Genomic DNA, 21,853 nt, shown 5'->3' with positions numbered 1-21,853 from the left:
ATTTTACCAGCACACTTCTTTTAAAGTAGCCTACTAACCACATATGTTTTCACAGAACCCAGTGGTATACTAACTAACTACTACGTTCTGAATACGTACAAATTTTTTCTGTTTTTAAAATGCTTTCAATTAGGTTGGAGAGCAGTCAATGCCATCAGCTTTGCTTGAGAGGCTCTGCAGATCACACAGAGATAATGACAAGACACAATGAATTTCCTTAGGTTAGATGTATATTTTACATTTGATGATAAAACAAATGGGCAAATATAAATAATGGCAAGATTGTAGCTTTATTGCCTGCCCTGTGTAAGGGGTGGCACACAGCTAGGAACTATGATTCCATCCATGCTTCCAACATGTTTCATGGCAGAAGTTATACAATACTAGCAGTAGCTTACTACCCACCTCTCACCACCTGCTCAGCTGTACTGGCTGGTGCACTGGGAGACAAAATCTAGATTCCATGCCCATCTGAATGGGAGAGAGGTACCTAGTGGGTGTACTAAACCTGCTTATCCTTATCTGACTGGACCCCAGATCCTGTAAGGATATGCAGGAGCGTTGGGTTGGGTTCCCTTACTCTCCCTTTCTCACCTAGGTGGCCACACTCACTGGTCTATGATTTGGCTCTTAAAAATCCTGCCAAGTCATGTTGTAAGTTAAGGTCCCGATGTCCGGATGAACTGGACAGCACTCATGTCAGGGTGTGTGTTCAAAGACGATTTAAAGTTTCCCTCTCTTTTGACTGGATCCTGATGCTAACTCTGTGCATGGTTGGCAAAGTGCTCTTAGTTGTGCAAATGACCACACGAAGCTGAAACTGCAGTAGGAGATTTGACCAGAGTAGTGTCTCAGCTACACTTCCCTTCTTCTCGACAGTTTTTCTTGTTATGCTGGCAGCAGGGATGTGGAATGAGATCAGAAGCCCCATACCAACTCTACAACATCAGAGAATCACCTTTGTACTAAGGATGAGCTTCCCTGCGCTGGTTACAACAACCTTAGGCCTAGTTTTTGCTGGCAATGCAATGCAAACTGGTCACTGCCAATGGAGAATCTGGTCCCAAGTTTTTCTGTTTTTTTTTTTTACACAGAAAATATTTTTATATAAGGGATACTTTTAAATAAATCAACCTGCTCTGTCTGGGTTTATTCCTTGGCTTATTATTTTCATAGATTCAAGGACTGGAAGGGACCTCGAGAGGTCATCGAGTCCAGTCCCCTGCCCTCATGGCAGGACCAAATACTGTTTAGACCATCCCTGATAGACATTTATCTAACCTACTCTTAAATATCTCCAGAGATGGAGATTCCACAACCTCCCTAGGCAATTTATTCCAGTGTTTAACTACCCTGACAGTTAGGAACTTTTTCCTAATGTCCAACCTAAATCTCCCTTGCTGCAGTTTAAGCCCATTGCTTCTTGTTCTATCCTTAGAGGCTAAGATGAACAAGTTTTCTCCCTCCTCCTTATGACACCCTTTTAGATACCTGAAAACTGCTATCATGTCCCCTCTCAGTCTTCTCTTTTCCAGATTAAACAAACCCAATTCTTTCAGCCTTCCTTCATAGGTCATGTATTCTAGACCTTTAATCAGTCTTGTTGCTCTTCTCTGGACCCTCTCCAATTTCTCCACATCTTTCATGAAATGCGGTGCCCAGAACTGGACACAATACTCCAGTTGAGGTCTAACCAGTGCAGAGTAGAGCGGAAGAATGACTTCTCATGGCTTGCTCACAACACACCCTTTAATGCATCCCAGAATCATGTTTGGTTTTTTTTGCAACAGCATCACACTGACTCATATTTAGCTTGTGGTCCACTATAACCCCTAGATCCCTTTCTGCTGTACTCCTTCCTAAACAGTCTCTCCCTATTCTGTATGTGTGAAACTGATTGTTCCTTCTTAAGTGGAGCACTTTGCATTTGTCTTTGTTAAATTTCATCCTGTTTACCTCAGACCATTTCTCCAATTTGTCCAGATCATTTTGAATTATGACCCTATCCTCCAAAGCAGCTGCACTCCCTCCCAGTTTGGTGAGTGTAAAGAATGCCTCAACTTCATGTTTAGTAATCAAATGGAAGATGTAGCTGAAGCACTAAACAGAAACAATCTTTAAAAACATACAATTACTGTATAGTATTGTCCTGACAAAAGGAAGGATGTTTGGAGTCACAATACTTTTCTTAGTTGACACAAGGAATCTTAACACATTGGACATAACAGTCAGTCTCTATACCTTGTGTAGTGATTTACACCAATGCAAAGTGAGAGTAATACTCTTCTATTCTGATTTTGCAGCATTTTCCTGTCTCTTTGCATTGGTCTGGATGACTACACAAGGTGCAGGGCAAAGGATAATCAGTCCCTGGGGTCTTAACAATACATCTGTCCCACAAGAGATTTTCTATCTTGCAGAGTGAATTCTATGAATATTAATAAGTTTCTGTAAAATACCAACACTCCCTTCCTGCAGGTAACATAGCATATTAATATTCCAAGACTGTACCTTTTGTACTAAATCACATACAAGGTGTGGTGAGTTAGGAATGGAGGTCAGTCTTCTCACTCATTTCCACTGGCCACTGTCAATTTGCCTGTAACATTATTATAATACTAGCATACAAGGGAGTGGAGAAGAGATCCTCTTTGCAGGCTGCCTGTAGAAGAAGTTGTCTGACAAGCCTTAGAGTCGCTCTAAATTGCTACTTGTTATTATTCTTTAATATCTGTATTTCAGTAGCACCTAAAGATCCTAATCAGGATAGGGACTCCATAGTGCCAGTTACTGCAGAAACAAATAAAAGGAGGCAGTTCCTTCTATGAAGAGCTCACACGCTCAGTGTCAGTGGATGAGGTCCTCACAGAACACAGACTCAACAGGTTCTTATTTAAAATTCACCCCCTCCTGAAGCTTTGGCTGTGTTCTGCAGCTCTAGGAATGTGAGGCAAGTAACAAAGACATGAGGCAGGACCACAACACACAAAGTTCATCCAAACTTCTCCTCAGACTAGTTTAGTTCCAGGGCTTCTCTTTCCCTCCTGCTTTCTCAAGCCCCAATTTAGGATAGTGCAAAAGGACCTGCCAAATTTTAAGGAATACTTGAATCCCATTGCTCATGCTGACAGCTAAGCACATGCTTCAGTGCTTTCCTGAACAGGGTTCTTTTCATGATTCAGGGATTAACTTCAGAGCCTGACTCATTCTTTTCTCTTCTTGAGTCAGTTCTAATATGATCCACTTTGTTTGGCTACATGAGAGAGTTGGTAGAATAGCTCAGAACCTTCATGTAGGAACCTTAAATCAGCAACTTATCACATCTCAATATTAGCAATTACAGTTTCAAGTGGAAGGTGGGTTTTTTTGAATAACTTGTAACTAAAATTTGACCTATTTTCTTCTGAAGTTGCGGACGGAATTTTCTTTGACTTCAAAGTAAATCCTGCAATTGTCAAGCCAAAACTATTTTCATCGCCAAAGTTTTAAGAGGCTAAAAACAGAGCTCACGATAGACTCTGGCAAGTCCAACTGTGGAGCTAAGCTTGAATGCACAATAACTTTAGACAGACAGACCAATTGACCGATAGATAGATGAATGACAACATAGCATCCAACTGAATGTCAGTGAGTCTCTAAGGCATATTCTTCGAGACTATTACAAGATTACTTTCTGTCACTTGGAGAGGATGTTAGGTAGATGGGTAAAGCATCTGTGTTTTTACCTCCGAGTAAAAAGATACATTGGTCAGTGGGTGGAGAAAGTGTAATATATTCCTCAGCATAAAATGATCCAGGACTTTTCTGGGACTTCCATGACAAAACCCAAGAGAACACATGGGATTTATTAGCTGAGTGTCCTTCAACCCGTTGATTTCAGACAGCAATGTAGAATAATTGTGAGCTATTCTTTTTCTGTTTTGAATTGACCAATACAGTGATCTGTCTCTCCTATTGAGCCACTTTTGTGTGAATTAATTATGAAGAGGACCTTAACAAACGAAAGTTTTAGTGAGGAGTGAGAGGTGGAAGAGGAAAAAATCATGCCCCTCCCTGCTTCTTTTAAAATGTTGTGACTTGTGAGGAAAAAATGCATAAGGTTTTACTTTACCCCAGAGCATAAAAAGCTTTATTTTCTGGCATGTATTTTATTAACTCCCTAGCTTATTTATGATCTGCAACCTATAGGCTGACACAGCACTAGTTTTGTTTATTTTTAGGGGCTCCACATTCCCCAGTGATTAATAAAGCATTCCATTGCCATGGCTTGGTCTTCCACACGTCACCAGCTGCAGAGAGAAATTCTTCTGTATCTCAGTAACTCAAGTCACAGTCTGCTTTTAAAGATCCTGGTTTAGGATCCTGGTTTTATCTCAGCTACCCCACAACAGCATATTTCATCCCCTGGGAGAAGATGCGCAATGAAATTTTGGTTCACTTGGTTCTGATTCTTTATTTCTGCTGCTATTTAATTGATCAAAAAAGGAAGATGGGGAAGATGGACAGCTGTGCTTTTTGTGTTTGTGTTTTGCCAGATAAAATTATATTTTTGCAGTACGTGTTTCCCCATATCATCTGATTAGGAATTCATCAACACATTTTGACTTAGAAAAGGGCTATCAATTTGGACCATCACTGTTCTCAGAGAGACAATTTTTGTCCTTCTGTCTTTGAAGAAATGAAGGAGCTTGATGCACCTGTTTGTATCTTACACCTCCTGGTTTTCCATATTTAAAATAATAATAAAATTTCTCATCCTATTAGATGGTAAAAAAAACTAATATAGACATAAAACTCAACCAAATGATTTTCAGCTTATAGTTCTAATATCAAAATAATCGTTGTCAGTTCAAGATAAAAAGAAATAGTTTATAAATATGTCTCAGGATGTGGGTTCTGAACTTTAAGTAAATAACTACATTTAATTAATCGATCAAATGTGGAGTTGGGTAGGCCCACTGCTCAGTGAGGAGGGAGAAACAGTAACAGGAAACTTGGAAATGGCAGAGATGCTTAATGACTTCTTTGTTTCGGTCTTCACTGAGAAGTCTGAAAGGAATGTCTAACATAGTGAATGCTTATGGGAAGGGGGTAGGTTTAGAAGATAAAATGATAAAAAAGAGCAAGTTAAAAATCACTTAGAAAAGTTAGATGCCTGCAAGTCACCAGGGCCTGTTGAAATCCATCCTAGAATACTGAAGGAGTTAATAGAGGAGGTATCTGAGCCTCTAGCTATTATCTTTGGAAAGTCACAGGAGACGGGAGAGATTCCAGAAGACTGGAAAAGGGCAAATATAGTGCTCATCTATAAAAGGGAAATAAAACAACCAGGAAACTACAGACCAGTTAGTTTAACTTCTGTGCCAGGGAAGATAATGGAGCAAGTAATTAAAGAAATCATCTGCAAACACTTGGAAGGTGGTAAGGTGATAGGGAATAGCCAGCATGATTTGTAAAGAACAAATCGTGTCAAACCAATCTGATAGCTTTCTTTGATAGGATAACGAGTCTTGTGGATAAGGGAGAAGCGGTGGATGTGGTATCCTAGACTTTAGTAAGGCATTTGATACGGTCTCGCATGATATCCTTATTGATAAACTAGGCAAATACAATTTAGATGGGGCTACTATAAGGTGGGTGCATAACTGGCTGGATAACCGTACTCAGAGAGTAGTTATTAATGGCTCCCAATCCTGCTGGAAAGCTATAACAAGTGGGGTTCCGCAGGGGTCTGTTTGGGACCGGCTCTGTTCAATATCTTCATCAACGACTTAGATGTTGGCATAGAAAGTACGCTTATTAAGTTTGCGGACGATATCAAACTGGGAGGGATTGCAACTGCTTTGGAGGACAGGGTCAAAATTCAAAATGATCTGGACAAATTGGAGAAATGGTCTGAGGTAAACGGATGAAGTTCAATAAAGACAAATGCAAAGTGCTCCACTTAGGAAGGAACAATCAGTTTCACACATACAGAATGGGAAGAGACTGTCTAGGAAGGAGTATGGCAGAAAGAGATCTAGGGGTCATAGTGGACCACAAGCTAAATATGAGTCAACAGTGTGATACTGTTGCAAAAAAAGCAAACGTGATTCTGGATGCATTAACAGGTGTGTTGTAAACAAGACACGAGAAGTCATTCTTCCTGCTCTACTCTGCGCTGGTTAGACCTCAACTGGAGTATTTGTCCAGTTCTGGGCACCGCATTTCAAAAAGATGTGGAGAAATTGGAGAGGGTCCGGAGAAGAGCAACAAGAATGATTAAAGGTCTTGAGAACATGGCCTATGAAGGAAGGCTGAAAGAATTGGGTTTGTTTAATTGGAAAAGAGAAGACTGAGAGGGGACATGATAGCAGTTTTCAGGTATCTAAAAGGGTGTCATCAGGAGGAGGGAGAAAACTTGTTCACCTTAGCCTCTAATGATAGAACAAGAAGCAATGGGCTTAAACTGCAACAAGGGAGATTTAGGTTGGACATTAGGAAAAAGTTCCTAACTGTCAGGTAGTTAAACACATAAATTGCCTAGGGAGGTTGTGGAATCTCCATCTCTGGAGATATTTAAGAGTAGGTTAGATAAATATCTATCAGGGATGGTCTAGACAGTATTTGGTCCTGCCATGAGGGCAGGGGACTGGACTCGATGACCTCTTGAGGTCCCTTCCAGTCCTAGAGTCTATGAATCTATGCTTTATTTGTGATTGGCCAGTCAGATTTAGTAGCTTGATGTATTTAGTCTTTTGCATAGCTCACATGCAAATAGAAGCTTGCTATTCAGCACTTCACTGGCTCAGAATGAAAGAATGATGTATTGTATTGGCTCTACTCATCTAATTGCAGGAGACACACAGTCTGATTTTTTTTGGCTGTACCTATGGTGCAAAAGTACACTGAAAATTACTTTAAGATGTCACTTATATTTTTCTTCTTATACTTGACAAGTAAACTAGAAACCAGCAGAGTAAACTGACAAACATTACTAGTTTTGAGACTAAATTTATAAGATTCCCCCCCCATCCTGCTTTCCTTCCCTCCCCCAGAAGGTTTTTTCTCTCTCTTATTCTAAATGGCAACTCTTTTAAAAATGTTAACACGTAACAAGTTTGAGACACATTTTTGGACACTTGATTGCATTTGGATGACATTGATATGAACGTGCATGGATTCTTTACTTGTTCATTGTAAAAAAGGAGTTCAGCATTTTATTATACCTATTTGATAATGGGAATTTATAAACTATTAAATAATACTTAATGTATAAAGCTTATCTTCAACTGTTCAATTCCTTCCTCCTCTCTCCCTGCGTCACTCTCCAATGCTTAAGTGATCTAAAGCTGCTTCACAATATGAAAAAAATCCACAGATGTCTTTGTCGGCCATTCACCAGTTGTACAGCAGGATGTGTTCATCATTGCAGCATATTATTCTCCCTGTGCACTTCTTTATGATGAAGGGCCAGATGGCTTAATCCACTGATTAATATTTAGCTCCGCATATTGATATAGTTAACACAATTTCTGTCAAATCCAGGTAAATAGACCTTAACTGTAATTTACTTTTCCCTTCCCATTCCCTGCCCCTCAGTTGTCCCACTCACCCCTAAAAAGAACTGTTTTGTCCAGAGAAAGCTAATCTACATTTCTTGGGACTGAACAGCCATGCGGGAACAAAGGGTAGAATGGTATTGGCAGACATCTCAGAAGTGTGAAAGACCAATAACTCATGAATAACAAGTCGGCACTAACAGTTTTAATGAGTGCTCTAATGGTTTAATGGATGGCACTTTAATAGGATTTCTAGTAGATTCATTTGGAAAGCTTCTCTTCAATAAAGCTGTCATTAACAAAGAACTGCGTATCTTCACAGCATAGCTGTGTAGTACTGAGGCTTTGTATACATGAAATAACAAAATCTGTAATACTGTTATTACCATCCCATGCTTTGACTAATCTTTTAGCTATTGTGTTATAAATGGTTGTCTGCTGGAAATGGGTCTGCTCTGCTATTGTGAAAAGACTTGGGCAGTGTTTACAACAGTGATGCACCATCCACTAAACAAGTTTGTCACTGGAAGCTGGAATAATGGAAAGCGGCTGTTGGAATAATTTTAAACTGGGAAAACAAAACCTGCTTATTGTGCTGCTTGTGAGGTAATCCACTAAACTATTTATAAGGGCGCAAATCCTGCCCCCCACCAGTGAGTGCTCTCCTTACCACACACTGTGGTGCAGTTCTACTGAGTGGGTGAACAGTGACAGGATGCCAGACCTGGAGGAAGTTCACACATGTCCAGGTGCCAAGGAGCTGTGCTCTCTATGCCACCAAATTAGGAGAGGGGCAAGACTGGGGAATCTGTGACTCTTCTGAGCCTACAGGGGTTGGGGGCAGCTTGGGTGTTGTATACTTGAATGACATTAAATCAGCAAAAGCACAAAGGGTTGGAGAGAAACTAATGATTAAAGAACAAAATATGGAAAAAATGGTGAAAAACAGAAGTCTCAATACACGTCAAAACAAATAGACTATGCAAAATTAGACAAAGTAGTCAACTGCCCATAAAAATGAACAATTTGACGTCTTTCACCAACATCAGTGATTGAAATGAGAAATTCATATAATATCTGATGAATCTATAATAAGATGCTAATATATTATGCAGGAAATTTGCTAATAGAATGAGATTTACATACTGCATTAGCAAAACATGAATGCTAAATGCACAAACAATATCTTATCATGGCAACTTGCCGATGGAATTAGATTTTCCTAACACATTGGGGCTTGCACATTAAATAGTAAAGGCTGCTATTATTGAGAGAGTTGGAGCCTTATACCCCCATTCTCTTGCACACACAATGCAAATTTGGGTTATACAAGGAATGCAGGGCTGGCCCCAAAATGCACAGCTGGACACTGAACAGTCACGTTGATGAATTCCCACTGAATGTCTTCAAGCATTACACCAAATCTCTTAGCAATACATTATCAAGAAAAGATAAATACATGATGGCTGTTTCAATAGCAATACAGTCAGAGAATCAAGCCGCAGCATGAAACAGTCCTGAAGCAAAGCTTTGCCAGTTCACTGCTCCTCCCCATCCACCCGTCTACATGGCCAAAAAATGATGTGTTCTTAACCTGGGTTAGTTAATCTGAGTTAGTATATCAGTGAAGACATAACAACTCAGCTTTTAACTCAGAATAACAGCTCAAGTTAACATCAGTGCAGGAGCCTGGGGTTGAGCTCTCTCCACTCGGCACAGAGTGTCTTCACCGAAGACATGCAGCTGCATCAATGTAGCTGTGCCAATGTAACACTTGTGTTCAACCAGAAAAAACTAATCAGTGTGGAGCCTAAAAATGAGGTATACACCAGTGTTTCTCAAACAGGTATATGAGTACCACTGGGGGTATGCTGAGATCATCCAAGGGGTACATCAACTCATCTAGATATTTGTGTAGTTTTACATATCAGGCTATATAAAAAGCACTGGCAAAGTCAGTACAAACTAAAATTTCTCACAGACAATTACTTGTTTTGTACTGCTTTATTCTATACACTGAACTGTAAGTACAATATTTATATTCCAATTAATTTATTTCATAAATATGGTAAACATGACAAAATAAGCAATTTTTCAGTAATAAATGTGTCACTTGCATTTTTATGTCTGATTTTGTAAGCAAGTAATTTTTAAGTGAGGTGAAACTTGGGGTAGCAAGACAAATTAGACTCTTGAAAGAGGTATAGTATTCTGGAAAGGTTGAAAACCACTGGTATACACCAAATATAGCACAAGAGTATAAAACAGGAGAAAAAAAATTCAGACGGTCTCCTGATACTTAAAATATCTGAAACTGTATCAGTCTTTAAAGGGAAGCTAATGCCTCATAGAAAAATATTGCTTTTAAAAACAGGCCTACTGTTTTCACTTATATTTTTCTGTATTTCTCTTATCTCAGCCTTATGAGTTCATGTTTATTCCTCACATAAAATTATAATCCTCTGTTCATGATATCATAACTGATTGCTGGGGAAATTATTATATGCTGAAAACAGAGGATTATGCATCACTTCAGGCAGAAAATAACTAGCAGGAGCAGATGAATGCTTGAGGAACAAAAATCCTAGTTTTATGCAAATATTTTTAGTGATAAAGAAAAAAACATATTGATGATCTATGTTATATAGTATATGGTATAAGCATAGTCATTCCTAATCTGAAGATTTTTCAATTCAAGAGACACTAGCTCCTCTTTAAAATTTCACTGTATCTTTTAAGAATTTGCAAATTCCGCTTTTTAAAAAACAAACAAGGACTAATGATTTATGAAGTCTTTCCTGATACACTATGACTTGCAAAACAAAGTTTCATCTGAATAAGAATAAAATATCCATAACTGAACCGAAATATATACTAATGTATACATTTTATAACCTTTCGAGAGTCACCTCTGATTTTCTCAGTAGATTCTCTAACACTACAAGTAAATCTTTAAATATTTTTGCTAAATCCTCAGATTTATCTACAGTTGATAGCACAGTCCCTCTGTGAATTACTTTTCTTGCTGTAAGAAGAAATGAGCTACTTCTCACCTTCTCCCTACCCAACATACTCACCCAATAGTAGTGTTATTATTTGTAGTTGGACACCAATATAAAATCAAACAGGGGACCACAAACTGCAGAGTTTGAGACAGGGAAAAGGAGACCCCCCTGCTGAACGAACAAGGTGCGAGTACTAACCTTGGGGTGAGTGAGTTTGCTTGGCTGTTTGTGTTTCTTTCTTTATCAGGTTATTTCAGTTACTGGGTCAGTTGGGATTGTGTGTCTGGGGACTGTTTGAGCCTTTGTTCCCTGGATAATCCTTTATCATCTTTGATCAGCCTCTATCAGCTGATCACCCTCCCCCATGTGATGAATGAGGGGGTATGGCTAACCTAGGGGAGAAGGCCTTAAAAGCCAAAGGCTAAGCGACTGAGGGGAGCTAGCAAACAGGGGCCCACAAAAAGGGGACTTTGAGAGGGAATTGGTGGGAAGACATAATATTGCAATCGTGAGGAAGGGCTGCATTACCAATGCCAATGCTCTTCCTGTCTCCTGTGCCTGTATCCAGACAGATAACCTAACTATGGATGCCTCTACCAAGATCCTGGTGTGGCTTTGCAAAGACTGTGGCCTGCATTTCCGACCCAGAGAAAGTCAGACTGAAGGGACCAGCCAGTGTGAAAGGTGCCTGCTGGTGGAGTCTCTCAGCAAGTAGGTAGAAGAATTACAGGAGGAGGTGCCTAGGATGAGGAACATCTGTGCCCACAAGGAATTCCTCAAGAGTATTCATATGGAGACATCCAAGGCTGAGGAAACTATCCAGTTACAGATGACTGCTGTCACACCACCGGGGGAGGAGATATGGCTCTGTCACAAGGAGGACACTGGCTGCTTGTTACTTCTGACTGCAGGCAGTGCTTCACCCCTACTCCGAACCCACCCACCATGGTGATGGAAAACCGATATGCTGCCCTGGCAACAAGCAATGAGAAATCAGCCCCAAGGCTGGGAGGATTGTAACCACCACTCCCAGGGGGAAACGTAGGGTAGTGGTGGTTGGTGAATCTCTTCTAAGGGAGATGAAGGCACCATCTGTCACCTTGACATGACATACTGGGAAGTATGCTGCCCAAGTCACTAGGGCCTGATTAAATGCATCTTAGAATACTTAAAGAGCTGACTGAGAAGATATCTGAGCCATTAGCAATTATCTTTGAAAAGTCATGGAAGATGGGAGAAAGGGCAAATATAGTGCCCATCTATAAAAATGGAAATAAGGACAACCTGCGGAATTACAGACCAGTCAGCTTAACTTCTGTACCTGAAAAGATAATGGAACAAATAATTAAGCAATCACTTTGCAAACATCTAGAAGATAATAAGGTGATAAGTAACAGTCAGCACGGATTTGTCAAGAACAATCATGTCAAACTAATGTTATAGCTTTATTTGACAGGGTAACAAGCCTTGTGGATGCGGGAGAAGCAGTAGACATGTATTTTAGTAAAGCTTTTGATACTATCTTACATGACCTCATAAACAAACTCGGGAAGCGCAACCTAGATGGAGCTACTACAAGGTGGGTGCATAACTGGTTGGAAAACAATTACCAGAGAGTAGTTATCAGTGGTTCACAGTCATGCTGGAAAGGCATAACAAGTGGGGTCCTGCAGGGATCAGTTCTGGGTCCGGTTCTGTTCAATATCTTCATCAATGATTTAGATAATGGTATAGAGAGTACACTTATCAAGTTTGTGGATGATACCACGCTGGGAGGGGTTGCAAGTGCTTTGGAGGATAGGATTAAAATTGAAAATGATCTGGAAAAACTGGAGAAATGGTCTGAAGTAAATAGGATGAAATTCAATAAGGAAAAAATGCAAAGTACTCCATTTAGGAAGGGACAATCAGTTGCACACATACAAAATGGGAAATGACTGCCTAGCAAGGAGCACTGTGGAAAGGGACCTGGGGGTCATAGTAGACCAAAAGCCAAACATGAGTCAACAGTGTAACAATAGTCAAAAAAAAAAGAAAAAAAAAAGAAAAAAAAAAGGAAACATCATTCTGGAATGTATTAGCAGGTGTGTTGTAAACAGGACATGACAAGTATCAGAGGGGTAGCCGTGTTAGTCTGGATCTGTACAAGCAGCAAGGAAACCTGTGGCACCTTATAGACTAACAGACTTTTTGGAGCATGAGCTCTCCTGGGTGAATGCATCTGACGAAGTGGGTATTCACCCACGAAAGCTCATGCTTCAAAATGTCTGTTAGTATATAAGGTGCCACAGGATTCCTTGCTGTTTTTACAGGACATGGCAAGTAATTCTTCCACTCTACTCCATGCTGATTAGGCCTCAACTGGAGTATTTCATCCAGTTCACATTTTAGGAAAGATATGGACAAACTGGAGAAAGTCCATAGAAGAGCAACAAAAGCGATTAAAAGTCTAGAAAAACATGACTTACGATGGAAAATTGAAAAAATTGGGTTTGCTTGGTCTGGAAAACATGAGACTGAGAAGGGACATGATAACAGTTTTCAAGTACATAAAAGGTTGTTACAAGCAGGAGAGAGAAGCATTGTTCTTCTTAACCTCTGAGGCTAGGACAAGAAGCAATGGGCTTAAATTGCAGGAAGGGAGATTTAGATTGTACATTAGGAAAAATTCCCTGTCAGGCCGGTTAAGCACTGAAATAAATTGCCTAGGGAGTTTAAATTGCCATCATTGGAGATTTTTAAGAGCAGGTTAGACAAATACTTGTCAGGAATGGTCTAGATAATACTTAGGCCTACCACGAGTGCAGAGGACTGGACTACATGACCTCTCAAGGTCCCTTTCCAGTCCTAAAATTCTATGAAAAAATAAATAATATTTACAGAAGTAATTTGGCTACTTAAACAGCCCGCATGGCTGTATGAAAGTGGAGTTTCCTGTCAAAATGGTAATACGTGCCAGTTCAAACACTAGCATCATAAAATGGGAACAGCTTTCTTGTACCATTAATGTTTTTTAATCAGATATGCACAACCAAGTGCTTCTAATACAAGGGGCACTGGTAACATAGAAGGAAACAGAAAACATACCAATAATTGCCACTTCAAATTCCTGGTTTTTTTCCAAACCTATCCTAATCCTACTTCTCCTGGTGGCTCAGATACTGCTGTAAGTAGAAACAGACACCAAGCAACTTTTATGAATGCCATAGCATATGTGCTTTTAATAAAAAAGGCAGACAACTGTTCACTAAGTACATTAATTGTTTCTTAATAACTGGAGAACATCCTACAATGTAAGATTATAGAAAACCAATCTATGCTATTTGCAGTATTATAGTAAACAATAAAAAAAACCCAGTAAAGATAAAACAAAAATAGGAATTTTGGCCAAGAAGAAATGGATTTTTGCATATCGGTCTATGTGATCTGTATTTTTAAGGTTATTAAATGTCGATGTTTCATTGCTAGGGATTTATTTAGCTGCTGATTTTTTGTAATAATCTTATATCAGTACCAGATTTATATATGTTTTTGCAATATATTGTACTGTAGGAGTACAGTGGTTAGCTTTCCGTCACTTAAAAGTAAAAGTTTAAGATAAATTTTCTTTAATAAATAAATGATCCTTTCAGCACAAATCTAATCCACTGATACTGATAAACTATAGCAAGCCTTCTGACATTATGGCAGTCTGGCACTAGGCCAGAATGTGACTTCATCTTCTCCAACACTCAGTGGCAAAGCAAAGGGCTGATTGTAATCTGAACCACAAAGCCTAATGAAAAGAAACATTAAAATGATACACAATCCCTCTGACCAGTTAGACTAAGACACTCAGAGAGGCAGAGATAGGGCACTATTGCTATTAGTATACATTATATGGCAGATTCTCACACCAAAACAAAGATCTGAACCTGCACAATATTTTCTACCTGGATCCACTTTCTTAATGCACTAAGGGTATAACCGCCAGAAACCTGTCTAAATTACAGACTAAAGGCCTCAGATTAAAACTATTCAAGCAGGAAGTAAAAACCTGTGGAATGTTATATTTTGTGCGCTATGTGGTAGCAGAAAAATATTATGTTCAGTGTATTGTATGCAAGGTAACATATGAATGTGTCAATTCAGGTTCATTTTGTGACACCTTTGTATTACTACATTTTACAGATTACGTTAAAGAGGAATTATGATACAAGATGAGTTTCTAAATGAATACAGCTTTTTGCTTAGCAGCTGTCAAATTCATATGCGGCCCTGCATTGCATAAAACCCCTACTGAAACTGTGAAAGCCCCAAAAGGTTTGTAGTAATCAATTTGGGTCATGAGTCTTGTCTTTAGATTAGGGAATTCAAAAGAAGACTGTGACATAAACGATGTGCAAGTGTAATGTGGAAATATAACACTTTCTTACAAGGCAACTGAAATATGATACCAATTTAACCGGTAAAATATAATAAAAAATTACAATTGTGTGAGGTAGAAATGAACTTTCTGGTGAGCAAAACAAAATACACAACCTCACCCTTCCAAAATGCTCCCTGGAACCCAACTAACAAAACATCAGTCAACCAAATTAGAAGATTATTAACTCTTACGACACTTAGAAACTTGTCCTCCCTTGAAAAATAGGAATAGGCAGGGAAAAGTTATATGAAAGGAAGTGTGGCTTTGGGAGTCGTACACAACTACCTCATATTTCCCTGAGAGAGATGGGACAGGTAGAACTGCGAAGTGGGCAGTCAGCACAGCATAAACAGAAGTGAGACTATGACTTTATGTGTGTCTGACTTGGAACTTGGCCATGTGCCAAGGTTTGGGAGTAGTCATTGGGAAGCTTTGTGCTACGCCAGCAGGAGGAACATTGGGAGGTTGATGGATTCTACAATCTCCCTAGGCAATTCACATTAGGAAGTGCACCTGCTAACAGGGATATATCAGCATGAAGACAAATGGGAAATTGCCTTCTTTTAGCTGACGGTGGGGACAAAAAGGTATCAGAGCTCTTGTTTGCCAGAGGAGGAAGGAGAGCAAACCAGGACGCAGAAGTCCTGCTGCAGATGAGGAGACATGGACAGGGACTGGAGACCAGTGTAACTGGGTGCAGTTCTGCACTAAAAGACACTATAACTCTATTAATTAAAAGGCAGGAGAAAATGCAGATGAAAAGGCTAGGGGAGCATTGACAGAGGAACATGGAATAATGTGGAGTTCTGAATACTGGGGAAGTTCATTAAGGAAGCTGAAAATGATGATATTGTAAGCTTGAAATCTTACATTAAAGTCAGACAATCTAAAAGGTACTGTATATTAAGTAATAAACTCATAACACATTGCCAAGACTGACCAAAGCCCATAGGTTTTCACACCTTGGCTAAGATTTGTTTTTCTCCACATACTCCTCCTTACCCAGCCAAAAACCCAGAAGTGTCTGCTGCATAGGTCCCTCTCCCACATTTTTTACCTTATCAAGAGATTCTTTTATTATGAAGCTGGTTCTCTTTAGGCCTGTCACTGCTCCTGTCACCTGCCTCTAGATTGAGTTCAAACACAGAATCATAGAACTGGAAGGGACCTCAAGAGGTCATCTAGTCCAATCTCCTGCACTCATGGCAGTACTAAATATTACCTAGACCATTCGTGACAGGTGTTTGTCTAACCTGCTCTTAAAAATCTCCAATGATGAAGATTCTGCAACCTCCCCAGGCAATTTATTCCAGTCATTAACTACCCTGATGATTCGGAAGCTTTTCCTAATGTCCACCCTAAAATGCCTCTGCTGTAATTTAAGCCCATTACTTCTTGTTCTAACCATAGAGGTTAAAGAGAACAATTTTTCCTCCTCTTCCTTCCAACAACCTTTTATGTACTTGAAAACTGTTATCACGTCCTTCCCTCAGTCTTCTCTTCTCCAGACTAACCAAACTCAAATTTTCAATCTTCCCTCACAGGTCATTTAATCATTTTGGTTGCTCTTCTCTGGACTTTCTCCAATTTGTCCAAATCTTTCTTGAAATCTGGTACTCAAAACTGGACACAATACTGCAGCTGAGGCCTATTCAGTGTGGAGCAGAGCAGAAAAATTACTTCTCGTATTTTGCTTACAAAACCCATGCTAATACATTCTAGAATGATGTTTGTTCCAGTTTGTCCAGGTTATTTTCAATTTTAATCCTATCCTTCAAAGCACTTGCAACCCCTCCAGTTTGGTATCATCTGCAAATTTTATAAATGTACTTTCTACGCCATTATCTAAATCATTTACATCTTTGACTCTAATTCTTTCCTTGTGTCAGATAGCCGAGAAGCACTGTGGATTAAAGAGGGCCAAGAGACAGCTGGAACAAACTAGGAGGCTGATCTCTGGACTTAGGAGAAGCTGAAAGGGAAGAAGGGAGAAGAATTCACAAAAAAGGGATGGAAAAGGAAATGAAATAGTAACTGAGAAGGAGAAAGTAATAGGGATCCTACCAGGAGCAGGTGTCTTTGGATATGGGACATGAGATGCAAGTAATGTGCAGATAATTAGGGGGATGTAGCTGAAGCTGGTTGGGTGGGCAAACTTATCTAAGACATTATTCTTATCCAAATGAAGCTCAACCTTAAAGAAGTTTTACTGTACTTCAAAGCCCTATGAGGAGCTTATGATCAGGAAGATGTGAATTTTTATTGAATCAGTTCATCAATCCCTGCTCATATGAAGCTCTAGGTCTTCTTGGTTTAATTCAGGTTAGAAGAACCTCTTCAATAAAATTTTAAGAATTTTCACAAACTAAATGGAAAAACAAATCATGGAATGTTACTGGAAGCAAGGCAGTGCCAAAAAATCTACACTGATCATGGAACTGTTTGGGAAAAGTAAAATCACATTTGCATTGTTTTTCAAAACTGGAAATAACAAGAGGGGGTTTTGTTTGTTCTCAGGAAAATTAAAGGTAACTTACTCAGGCCATAATTTGTTACTTTGCTCTTTCTCTAAGAAGACCGGATGGCTCAATAGACTGACCCTAGGATATAGCCCCTTTCACTTAATAAGTCAGAAGTTTGAGACTAGCTTGAATTGATATCGACTGAAGTGTTACCATCTGTTCAGTTCCACAAGTAAAACTGTTGCGGGTCTTAGTCCACACTTCCTAGTCTACATTACAAAATTCAGTTTCACTAATTAATACCCTTGTCTCAACAAAAGAGAGACCACAGATCGGGTGGACATAGAGAAAGATCTTAAAAGGCAATCTCTATAGATTAGGGTTGAGGTACATTAGGGGCATAATGAGTGGGAAGCCTGAATTCACTACTGCTGCTCATGTTTAAATGCTGATTTTATAACTGCTCAATGCTAAATGCCTACTCTTCTTTGCTAGAATATTAAGTAAAGAACTGGGCAGATACACAAAACAGATTGAAGCTGTAGGAGAGGCAGCTGTTGATGTCTGACAGAAGCGATACAAGAATGAAAAATAACCCAGGGCACTGGCTGTAACTGGCTAAGGTTCTGGGTTCTTTTACTGATTTAAAGAACATACATAGATGAAACAGCAAGGCTGTTAAATTACATTCAACCTTATACTTCAAATGTATCATCTCCGCACAATGCTAAAGAAATGTTGGTGAATTAATGCCTGAACTGTGTACTTTAATACACATTGTACCAAAAAATGTGAATTGTTATAGTGTCAATTATTTATTAAAAAACAGTGTTGCCAGCACAGTTGTTTCTGAGAAGCGGTAACATTTCCTTATACTTAGAATAGGAAATAATTGTGGAATCTGTTAGCAAATGTTGACTTTTTTATGATGAATGTTGACTTTCCGATTAAGAACCTGGCATTACATTAAGTCAAAATCCAAATTCCTTACTCAGGTAGAACTTTCACTGTCTTCAGAATCTGGCCCATTGTCTGAATAGAACTGAAGCAAACTCTTACAAGATGGCATGACTGTCTTCACCAAGGCAACTCACAAAACCCAAGGCTCAGATGTTGGAGTGCAGCCGATCCACACACCGGTTAAAGCTCACCTCTCCATCTCCTAGATCTTCCTATAGCCTTTATACAGCGATGGTCTTCCTGTGCCAAGTTAGAACAGCCTGAGGGTATTTTTTACTTTGGAGTTAAATTATTGTTTTATTCATAGTGAAGTTAGAGTGGGTTCGCAGCTAAAAGTGGTATTTGTGCAGGGAAAAGCGGTAGTTTCAAACACCTCAATTTTCTAAAGGTTCAAAATATTTTCTTATATCCAGTACATTTCACTGCTTGATTTCAAGACTTACATTGTGAGTCTCTGTACTCAGGTGAATTGAAATAGAAAGTGACAATGAGATGCATATTTCAGAATTTACTCTATACAAAGACATTATTGTGAGTTTTAACAGGTGTTTCTGAACGAGGAAGAAAATGATTGCCAAGTTTAGGATACTAAATGACAGATAAAATATCTGCTTTCACTCTTTTTATACTGCAGTCTCCAAAATCAAGAACACTATAGATTCATACAGTACAAAAAAAATTCACTCCTGCATTTTGGTGACTGTGGCATTAAACAGCAACCCTGAGATACTGTGCAAATAAACTTATTTTTCTGAGTCACAGAGGCTGTATTTTCTCTTGACAATAACAAGATTATTTTTCAGAGTAGTCTTTAGGTAGTTTTTAACAGTGTATCATCAAATGAAAAGCAAGCGTAGTTCTGTACTGTAATAGTAAATGTTCAGTAACTGTTTAAATCTTTCCTGCCCAAGTTATTTAAATACACTGGGTATTTATATGTTCCAACCTTTGGAGTTAGCTTTAAAGCGATGTTAATGAGGAAAAAATAATTATGCAAAAGGTTATACAAAAGCTCTTTATAAAATAAAATTAATAAATGGTGCTTTCAGCCTGTCCTCTCATAAACAAGCAATTCACTTCACAGAAAATGAAATGTTAACTTGTAGAAGCTTGTAAAGGTCTGCCTCAGTGCTGTTACTCTTGAGAGTGTCAATGCTCCATTTGTGGGGCCTGGACACTAAAGAAATAGGTGCATTACAAATTATATCAATTACGAGATATCTGAGAGTAGATAAGAATAATTATTTATGTTGGACCCACAGTACCCTAGGTGTATGACAGCTAGCTAGCTGGGGTAGTAATGGTTTCTTCATTGCCATTATGGTCTACCATGTCATGGCATTCTAAAGGAGTTTTAAACCATTAACTATTGACATGACAGACTGTAAAGGGAGCACTGTATCAATGACTATTCAGAGAGTCCTTAATTCATGGATCATTGATAGGACACAGCATAACCACACTAAAGGAGCACTCCTGGTCTGATGGATGCAACAGACCATAATGGCTTTGAAGGAGCAATTATGGTTTATTGTGTTTAATGGATGCTATCAAAGTCCCTTCATCCAAAACTTATTGATATGAGAGGTCATTGCTGTCTGCAGTGTCTATTCATGTCTCCATGGATTATTGACATGATGGCCCATAATTGGTTTCGCTGTTCCTGTTGCATTCCATCATACTATTACAGCCCACAATTTATGGATTATTGACAGGACAGAAGACAATGGCTTGGAGCTGCTATAAGCTCAGTCATGACTTCAGGCAATTACAGAATATTTAATCCATGCAACATTGACACAATGGACCATAATTCCCCCACTGCAGCTGGTATTGTATCTGTCTTGCTAATGTGTGCCACGAATGATCCTTATCCATAAAAATTCTGAAAGGAACTTGGGTGCTCTTAACCTACAATCAACTGGAGTTCACGTATTCAAAATAGTCCAAGCATTGTATCATTTGTACACTACTTGGTGCATGTACTGTTAAAGTATATATGACAAACAACCTTATGAAAAGGAATCTCCTATGAGCAAAGTAGCCACCTCACTACATTAGTCATTTTAACAAAGGCACCTGCCCCATCATGGCTCTAATGGTATGTAAAACTGAAATAATCCAGGGGTATAATTATCCTATATGAGGATAGAAAAGAGGAAACCAGGGATAATGTTAAGAATAGTAAGAAAGAGAACATTGAGAAAATTACCTCATATTCCTGTGAGAACTTCAAATTGTCATTAGCTTTCAATCTTTCAATGTGATCTGCAAGTTCCAAGATAGGTATTGGAGGATGGTTAGCCATACCTGTTGAAAGAGAGAGAAGGAAAACAAAATTTAAAATAAATCAAAGAGATTGCATCATTCTAAAATTTAGAGAATACAGTAGTTAGAATGGCTAGAAATATGCACGTTGTAAAGATGTTGTATGTGAAAGAAGCAGGCAGATAGTTTGGTTACTCAAAGCAGGACATGCTCTGGAGAGATGAGCTTTGAAGCCAAATAAAAAAAAAGTCACCAAGCATATTCCCAAAGCTAACATTCCTAGTGTAAAAGAAAGTGTTATTGTGCCATGAGTCAATGAGGTTAACTAGGCAAGGAAAAATGAGACAGTTAGACCTGATGTTAACTTCTGCTTTGAATAATGACTCTTAATGTCATTTCAAACTCCTTCTCCTGCACTGTATGAAATGGAAACTGTGTTGAATTAGATGATGAAAGGTGAGCTGAGAAAATAGATACTGAAAGAGGCCTAAAGGGGAAAGAATAGTATTTTGACAGAAAACAAAGTGACTTATGCATAATCAAGGAAAACTAACTTGGAGAATGAAGGTTACCAGGGTAACCGGAGACAACTGAACCTGCAAAGGAAATGGTATAAAATACAATAAAATAAAAAATCCCAAATAAATTAATAAAATAAAAATAAAAATGAAATGGATAGCTAGATAGTTAGAAAGGACTAATAACAATATTTCAAGGACTGAAGGACTGACTATACATTCTGACTAAATCAGATCAGGAATACTTTAAGATAGCTTTAATATTTTATGAAGGTTAGAGATGACTGACATTCACATGCAACTATGTATGACTAGAGTAACATGCATCACTGCTTATAGACAACAGTCACTAAAGACAAGATTGGACATCAGACAACTAGAGCTTCAAAAATGTTTTCACTAGTAGCAGATTGTAGAGACAGGGGTTGTACAATTCAGCTGGAAACACATATCTGGCTGCACTAGTACTTCAAAATGATCTTACCCCCTAGCCCCATTATCAACCCCCAAAAGTACCTACAATCTACTTCAGGTGTAAACATCTTTGTCTGTTGATGAAGATACAGAACAAAAGAGAAAGTGAAAGAGAGAGAGGAAAAAAGATGGAGATAGGGAGGAGAAGAAGGGAGGAAGGAAGAGAGAGGGAGAGAAAAAAGGCAGAAAGAGATGTGGGGCCAACTAGCACAAGCCT

General features: G+C 38.9%; 1 protein-coding gene across 36 annotated transcripts in view; it reads right to left on the bottom strand.

The window, feature by feature from the left end:
• The window catches only part of PTPRD (protein tyrosine phosphatase receptor type D), a 1,348,190-nt gene that overhangs the window by 78,849 nt on the left and 1,247,488 nt on the right, over nt 1-21,853 (bottom strand). For all 36 annotated transcript variants that reach the window (XM_075067326.1, XM_075067339.1, XM_075067332.1 and 33 more), the window contains one exon: nt 20,589-20,686. In XM_075067326.1, the coding sequence (XP_074923427.1) occupies nt 20,589-20,686 (98 nt within the window). The remainder of the gene's footprint in view (nt 1-20,588; nt 20,687-21,853) is intronic.

This window comes from Chelonoidis abingdonii, chromosome 6, assembly GCF_003597395.2.
Source record: "Chelonoidis abingdonii isolate Lonesome George chromosome 6, CheloAbing_2.0, whole genome shotgun sequence".
Taxonomy (NCBI): Eukaryota; Metazoa; Chordata; order Testudines; family Testudinidae; genus Chelonoidis; species Chelonoidis abingdonii.
The sequence above is the reverse complement of the archived record's forward strand: the minus strand, read 5'-3'. Positions and strand labels throughout refer to the sequence as shown.